This window comes from Clarias gariepinus, chromosome 8 (assembly GCF_024256425.1).
Source record: "Clarias gariepinus isolate MV-2021 ecotype Netherlands chromosome 8, CGAR_prim_01v2, whole genome shotgun sequence".
Lineage (NCBI taxonomy): Eukaryota > Metazoa > Chordata > Actinopteri > Siluriformes > Clariidae > Clarias > Clarias gariepinus.
Window position 1 is genome coordinate 25,508,780 of NC_071107.1, and position 7,734 is coordinate 25,516,513.

Sequence of the window (7,734 nt, forward strand, 5' to 3'; positions counted from 1 at the left end):
CAAACCAGCAGCACCTAACTAGCACACCCGTCCCCAAAAGCCATGCTACAATAAACTCACAGAGATTACACTTTGTCCCATTCTGGTGTTTGATGTGAGCATTAACTGAACTTCTTGACCTGCACTTGCATGATTTTATGCATTGCGATGCCACCACATGACTATCTGATTAAGTCAAGTTACTGAATGACTGCATAAATGTGCAGGTGTAAAGTCGCTCCTTTTAAAGTGTACTGTCAATGTATTTGCACATTCATAGTTGTATATATAAGAACAACATTCTAGTTCTTAAATTAGCATATTAAGTTTAATTGAACCACTCCTCTGACATTGATTAGTTAGCATTTGGTTAAATAAATAATAAAAAAATCTAATAAACATTTTTTTGTTTGTTGTATCATTGAAATCTGGTTGGTTTCAAACTTACTTACATTTGCATCCAGTGTTTAATAGACTAAACACTTAAGCACCAAAAATTCAGCAAACAAACGAGATGTTGCAAAGAGCATGTGCCAAGTAACTGTATCTAAGGGTGCGTTTACACTTGACATGTTTGGTTCAGTTATACTCTGGTGCAGGTGTTTTGTTAATGTGATTCACTCTGTATGCACCAAGTAAGCAAACTGCGACCCCCTAAAAAAGTGTCAGTCTGCTTTCAATAACCAGTTGAATGGTCTGATGAAATGTGTTTTTGATTACTACTTGCCTTTTTTCGGTGGTGGACGACCCCCCTGTCTGGATAACAACTTTAGGTGCATTGGAGACTGGCGTTTTATTACCATCTGGAGCCATGCTTATGTTGCTTTCCATGTGTTACTGGTGTTTTTAAACTGCAGCCTAATATGAAAATATCTATGAACCTGAGCTTACTGCCAGCTTTTTACAAGCAGCTATTTGCAAATAAAGTAAATCACTCCTGCTCAATACTGCCACACTCTGCTAATTCCATTTCCAATAATAAAGATTATGATCAAACAGTTTACTTGCAATCAGATGTGAGATAAAAACTAAAATCAGACGCAAGATGCAAAATAAAGAATTATAACACTTTATTATACAAAATATCACAGTTTATGATTGTGGAATCCTGTTTTAAATCTCTCAAAGCTTATTAAACTTTAGAGGCTAGCAGGTTTTAACAGAAACTAGGTAAATAATGCGTCAGTAATTTCCTTAAAACTTTGCGGCCTCTGAAAACTACTTCAGAAAGGCAGTCTATCCAGAACTGGGTGGTGAAATAACTCATTCTGTTTTGTGCAAGCTGCACTACATGTCCAAAAGTATGCGGACATCAGCTGCACTATATGTCCAAAAGTATGCGGACATCAGGAGCACTGTAATTTCCCTTCACTGGAAGTAAAAGGCCAGAACCTGATCCAGCATGCCACTGCCCCTGTGTGTAAAATGAGTTCTAATGAGTCATTGTATGTAAAGGTCCGAGTAGAATTTAACCTTCACAGAGCCTGGACTTGGGAAGACTTAAAATATAAGATGTGGACTCAGCTCACCCATCTCACCAATGCTCTTGGGGATATACAGATAAATCAAGGTCATGTTTTTATTATATTAGTGAAAATCCTTTCCATAAAAGTGGACACCCTTATACACTGCCTGGCAAAAATAATAAATAAGTAAAAATGTTTACCTTTAGCTTAGATTATGCTGTGGTGTGTAGTGTGGTGGCCAATTCATTCTCAATTTCTTTCTCTTTCTCAATTTGAGTCCTGGAATATGGGCGTGCAATCAGGGAAGATAAAGTGCATTGATAAGGTAATCTGGTCATTCAATACATTCAGGTCATCAGCTGACTGCCACAGTTTACTACAACATAACATTACTAAGCCTACACCTGAACAACTGATCATAAGACTGCCACTAGAGGCTTGTACAGTGGCCACTATGCATGATGGGTGCATTGCTTTATGTGCCTTCCTTTTTCCCTGTTACATAGCCGTGATTTTATTTATTTTTTTAATGATTGAACTTCAAGTGTTTAAGTGATCTTCATTCCTGATTTTTTTTTCTGGCTATATTTCTTTCCCAAATTTAATGGATCGCCACTACTCAATTAACCATTCCATGTTTTAATAATGTATTAAAGAGTTCTTAAGCCAGTTCCAGTAGTTTTAAATGTCCATAGTTGTTTTCTTTGCTTGATGCAGGCTGATAATTTGACCTTTCTGCAGTGTCAGCTTTTTGGCCAGGCAATTTTTTTATATGCAAAGAGGTGACCACCTCCATATTAATGAACATATGGTTGTAATGGTCAGGTGTTCGCATAAATTTGAAAAAAAAAAAATTACTTTTGGACTTAAACGTACTTAAATAGACTTTTAATGCACATTAGTCTTTGGTGAATTCGCCAAAATAATTCTCCAGAATGCCGTCAACTTCTTCTTCGTCATAATTCCGTACCTTGAAAATAGAGCTTCCCATCTTGGCCTCTGCGTGTTGTATCATTGCAGGCAGCACTAAAGAACCAAGAATAATATTATGCACAAGATGTTAAATAAAGATATTTTTTGTAGAATTCTACACTAAATGTTGGTCTAGTTATAATTGAAATCTAGAGAGACAGGTGCTAATGACCTGTGAAATGGGTTGAAGTGTTATGTACAACTGCAGGGGGCAAATATAGCATTATTACCCCCACTGAGCAAATATTAATGTTAAGACTAACATTACTGAAAGAGTAATCAGATTACCTTTTCCTGATGAGGGTCGGAAAAGGCAGAGTGTCCTCTTTTTTAAAACCATGGCTTGACCAATTTCATAACCCACACCAAAAGATGGATGGGTTACTTCAGCAACTACAACTGGGAAGGTAAAAAAAAGTTATTATATTTTAATGCTATTCAAAGCCTCCTTCTATCACAGTGGCTTTTTTCCCCTTCTGTCTTGGGTCTCACATGTTTAAAATGGTGCTAATGGATTGGACAAAGACATTTCATGTACAAGTATCTCTTTTCCAGCAGCCAAATGTTTGGACACGTTTTTGTTGTCATTTTGTCTCCATGTTTCAGTATTAAAAATATGGATTCCATGTTAGCAGCTCATATAAAAGTGAACACTCTGGGCTATAAAAAAATTCAGTAGGTTTTTTTCTATCTAGCCCACTGGGTTTAAAAGTTATACTTTAATTGTGGCACTTGTATAGTGTTACATTTAAAATATATATGCACAACATATTAATCTCTGTACTAGTGTTAATGTTGAGAAATGTGAATTGTTTGCCGAGCAGAGGGCTCACACTCAGCTCACACTCAGCTAAACACAGAGTCACAGTTCTCAGTACACAGAACCCAACTGACTAATCTTAACAGACTATATATTAATATTATAATTAATTTGTTTATACATACTGAAAAAGTCAGATGCCCAATTTTCATTTCACAGAACGGAACATTAGTTTGCTATAAGAAATTGTTAAAATGATATGATGACTATATGTAAAGATAGTTGGTTTATAAAGAAAGATAAAGAAAAATTTCTTAATGAAAATTTGTCTCACCATCAGACTGAGCCAGCCACTCCATATCACGGTCATAGATAGCTTCGTCTCCTCCTGGTAGAGAATCCTCACCTGAGTCAGAAGCAAATCGAGTATATTAAATAAAATGATCATGCAAGTTTTGCACTAGTGCTAAGAGATTGTTCTGACTAATGTTAAGAAGTAAGGTATGTAAACACTTGTAGCTACCATGTGAGCATCATGCAGACTGCATATCTAAATATCCAAACAACAGCCTTAAGCCCTGTTTATTCATATCAAACACAGAGCAAACATTATTATTATTAATTATAATAATAATAATAATTATATTATAATTATATATATAATATAATTATTTTTTATTGTAATGTTTCTGCAACTGCTAAAATTATTACAGTGGAACCTTGGATTACGAATAACTTGCTCTGTGAGCGTTTTGGAAGATGAGCAAAATTTTAATTTTTTTTTTAACTTAATAAATGAGCAGTACGCATGCGCCTTTTCTGCCGTGCATCACGTGATCACAACTGAGCCAAAGGTTCTTCTCTCTGCACACTGGGGGATTATGGGTAATCGTCTCTCATGCTCAGTCAGTGTGTGTGCATTACTCATGTAGTCAACATCCACGAGTTACAAGTGCACTTATCATAGTTCACACACACACAGCTCTGTCGGGATTTTTTTTTTTTTTTACAAAAAATAAAGTGCAGGGTTATCTTTTAATTCTTACTTTATATTTTGTGTTAATTCTTCTTTATATGAATATTTTTGGGTTGTGGAACTAATCATCATAGTGTTTGTGGGAGTCACTTAACAAAAGAACGAATGATTCGGGCCAAAAGACTCGAAGGCAACTAATCATTTCTGTTTCCTGTACATAACCTACGGAGGTTTCGCGATAATTTGCGCATGCGCGCCCAGTAGAACATAAATGAATCACTCTCCGAGACTACTCGTTCTTCTGAGTCACATGAAAGACTCGTTCAAAAAGAACGAATCGTTTATGAACGACCCATCACTACTGTGCACTCAGAGTTAAGCCTTGGGAAGCTTTATTTACCTTTCTCTGATACATCATCGTGGCTAAAAACCTGTCCATATGTCTGCAGTTTCTTTACAATTTTCTGAAAAATCTTTACATCCTGTCTTCCTCCCTTGATGCTCCCACAGAAATATATGTTCATCGCGTAGTCTTTTAAGAAGCCCCGAAGAAGAATATACAGCTGCGCTGCGTAAAGACGCTGCTCTCTCGATACAGGTTTGCGTCTTGCGGGTTTGTTGATGAGCGCCCCCTGGTGGCAGTCAACCCAATCGCTCTACTTTAAAGTAGAAACAATTGTTTGTTAAAATAATTGTATTGCAAATTATGTAAAAAAAAAAAAAAAAAGGAAAAACATCGACGTATTAAGTTGTAAAATCCGAGAACGATGCGTTTCTGTTTCTATTGTGCGTTGTGTTTGGCGTGACGTTTACGTCATCAGTACGCGTTTCCGCTTCCGTGCGGAAGAAAATGATGCGTTTGAAGCTTCAGCTGAGCCATTAAGTGTTTGTTTACAACGATAAACGAAATATCTGTTGAAACAGTCGAAGCAGGCGTCGAAAACACTTCTGAAATAGGTACAAGTTTAAACAGCCTTGTGGTTCACTCACTGACTGGAGTTTTGTTCTTGCTGTTAGCCATAGCAACCGGGTTAAAGTTAAAGTGTGCTGTGTTTCTCCACCGTTTCTCACAGAACCCGGTGAATGGAAGTGGAGAGGACTCGGGTCATGGGTCCAGAAAGAGTGCTGCCGAACTCGGAGGAGGATCTGGGGCAGGAGAGAGTGTCAGAGCCCGCGGCCGAGGAGTGGAGCGGAGAGGAGGCTGAGGAGGAGGAGGAAGGAGCCCCGGGGGAGGAAGAGGAAGACAGTGAGGGGTATTATTATCAACCCCTGAACCAGGAGCCTGATGGAGGTCCCAACACACAGCTGGAACAAAACGACGAAGCAACACACGCGGAACAGCTGCAGGAGGTTCAGGAGAGAATAGAGGTAACGGAGAGCTCTCAGGGTCACACACACACACACACACACACTCCTGTCTGGGCTTAAAGCATCTTTCATGTTATTGATTTAACCTCCCTTAACAATAACATTTGTCTCAGAAAGACACTGAGTCTATTAATATTACCACAACTAAGTTATCGATGGTATACATGCATCTTTTAAACTGAAATGTCACTAATGAACATGAAGAATGACATTAATACCACAGATAAATTATCTTCAGGTCACTTCAAACTAAAAATTAACAAACAGAAAAAATGTTATATTTTTTATTTTTTTTTATGACTTTGCCTTTCACTTCCTTTTCCATCAGGAGGATTTTAAATTATTTCATCTTGCTTTCTGTGCAGATTATTATTAATAATTCCTTATTTGTACAGCGTGGACCAAAAGTCTGGGTCCATGTCCAGATACGCAAATTGACAGCCTCTTTACAGCACTTGATAAGACACTGAATACAAGATGCACTAAATAAGACCTTTGACTTCAGATGACTCCAATGAACAAAAAAAAAAGTGTCAAATGATGTTATGCCTGTTTTTATTAGATCTCTTGTTGTTAGTTTTGAAGCCATCTTAGGTATAAAATATTTATTTACACAAGGAAAAATGCCAGTGAATCCAGACTTTTTGTGGCCCCTTACATTATGGGTGTTATAATATTTCATAGCTGTTGTAGAGTATGTACTGACAGTCATGTTCACACAGGCCATGGGCTTGTTCCTGCCTCAGCCGCCAGCTCCGGACAGTGATGAGGAGGAGGATCCTGAAGGAGCTGCTGCATGCCGGAGCCACGCGTCCATTCCTATGGATCCTGGTAACATGCCCTCAAGTAAACTTACCTGAAAGATCCATTTATACTGTTCAAACAGTGCTTGCTAATATTTTTCACACTGTTTACAGATCATGTAGAGCTCGTGAAAAGGACCATGGCAGCAGTGAACCTGCCTTCTTTGGGGATTCCTCCCTGGGCTCGTGAGATTTCAGATGACCAGTGGAAGGACATGGTAGACAAGACTCTGCAGTCGCGGCAGAGCTCAGCAGGTCTCTTACTGCAACGTAAATGAAATTACCTTTCAAGAAGCCTTTATCACATTCTCCACACAGCTTGTAATTACATCCCTAATAAAGCATCAAGAGCCTATAAGATCATGTGATTAAGGTGACACAGAACAGTTGTTTATTATATTGTATTTGTTTGAAAGGATTGCATCAGATACCATGATGCACAAAAAAAAAAAACTCTAAAACCTTGCAGAATTTGATGTATTTCAGAATAGTTAATGTGGCTCCCTCAACATTCCCATACTAACTTCTGCAAACCAAGGTTAATATTTTGGTGTAACTTTGATGCACATGTGTGTCCTGCACATTCAAAAATGTATTTTTGTCTTTTATTTTTAACTTTATTTTTATTCTGTACATACATGAACATCTGTACAAAATATGACTTTCATAATATGTAATGCTCTGCCTAATTAAAGTACATCATATGTACATATGACCTGGAAAGCAGCTTAAGATTAGTGTTAGACTTGGGCACAGGGGATGGGGAGAGAAAGAGGAGAGAAGGGGTGGAGAGACCCATCCTTTCCGAAACTTCATGTACAGCATGTGTACATGTACAGCATGTCTATAGTTCAGTCTACAGCTAGTGCCAGCTTGATGTCCAGAATTTTTCGTGTCAAATTAAAACTTTCCCTCGAAGTGAACTAAAGACTCTGGACATGATCTGTTCGATTATTTTGGCATTTTTATACACACAGCATTTTCGATTCATCAGCAAACATTACAGCAGAAGTTCTTGTGAGAACCCAGATACCATTTCATGTACACAGTAGCAGCTACACCTTGTAACCAAGCATCAAGATTTTTTTTTTTTTTACCATCTGGTAGCCTATTCAAGAAGTGACTATTCTCTTGGAATGATCAGAATGAGTGATAATTCACTTTGCAGTAGATGAAAGTTTAAATGACTCTTTAACAGGTGAAGGCAAATTAAAGAAAATACAGAGGGGCCCAAAAAACTGTGCCTTTTTAAAAACTCGAATTATGGCAGCAAGTTGTATTATTTTTTCCCTCTAAAGTTGTCAGTAGTCACACCATAGTTAATGCCATCATGTGACTGTCAGAAGAGAGGCTTATATTTCCATGAAGTGTATAATTTTTTTGTTAACTCTGAATGATCTCAGTGTGAGG

At 37.7% G+C, this 7,734-nt stretch overlaps 2 protein-coding genes across 3 annotated transcripts; one reads left to right on the forward strand and one right to left on the reverse strand.

The window, feature by feature from the left end:
- Positions 1–1,032: 1,032 nt before the first annotated feature.
- On the reverse strand, positions 1,033–4,903 carry LOC128529177 (2'-deoxynucleoside 5'-phosphate N-hydrolase 1-like). 2 transcript variants are annotated; one of them, XM_053502548.1, is made up of 5 exons: positions 4,554–4,903; positions 3,512–3,583; positions 2,706–2,816; positions 2,416–2,471; positions 1,033–1,393 (listed from the first exon to the last, which is right to left on the reverse strand). In XM_053502548.1, the coding sequence occupies exons 1-5, from the start codon at positions 4,675–4,677 to the stop codon at positions 1,301–1,303; spliced, it is 456 nt and encodes a 151-aa protein (XP_053358523.1). In that variant the 5' UTR covers positions 4,678–4,903; the 3' UTR covers positions 1,033–1,300. The 2 variants fall into 2 exon arrangements, with proteins under 2 accessions (XP_053358523.1, XP_053358524.1); XM_053502549.1 differs by having other exon boundaries at positions 1,033–2,471.
- A 68-nt stretch (positions 4,904–4,971) lies between these two features.
- Positions 4,972–7,039, forward strand: mea1 (male-enhanced antigen 1). Its single transcript, XM_053502547.1, has 4 exons — positions 4,972–5,110; positions 5,227–5,521; positions 6,244–6,352; positions 6,439–7,039. The coding sequence occupies exons 2-4, from the start codon at positions 5,237–5,239 to the stop codon at positions 6,600–6,602; spliced, it is 558 nt and encodes a 185-aa protein (XP_053358522.1). The 5' UTR covers positions 4,972–5,110; positions 5,227–5,236; the 3' UTR covers positions 6,603–7,039.
- The last annotated feature ends 695 nt before the right edge of the window (positions 7,040–7,734 follow it).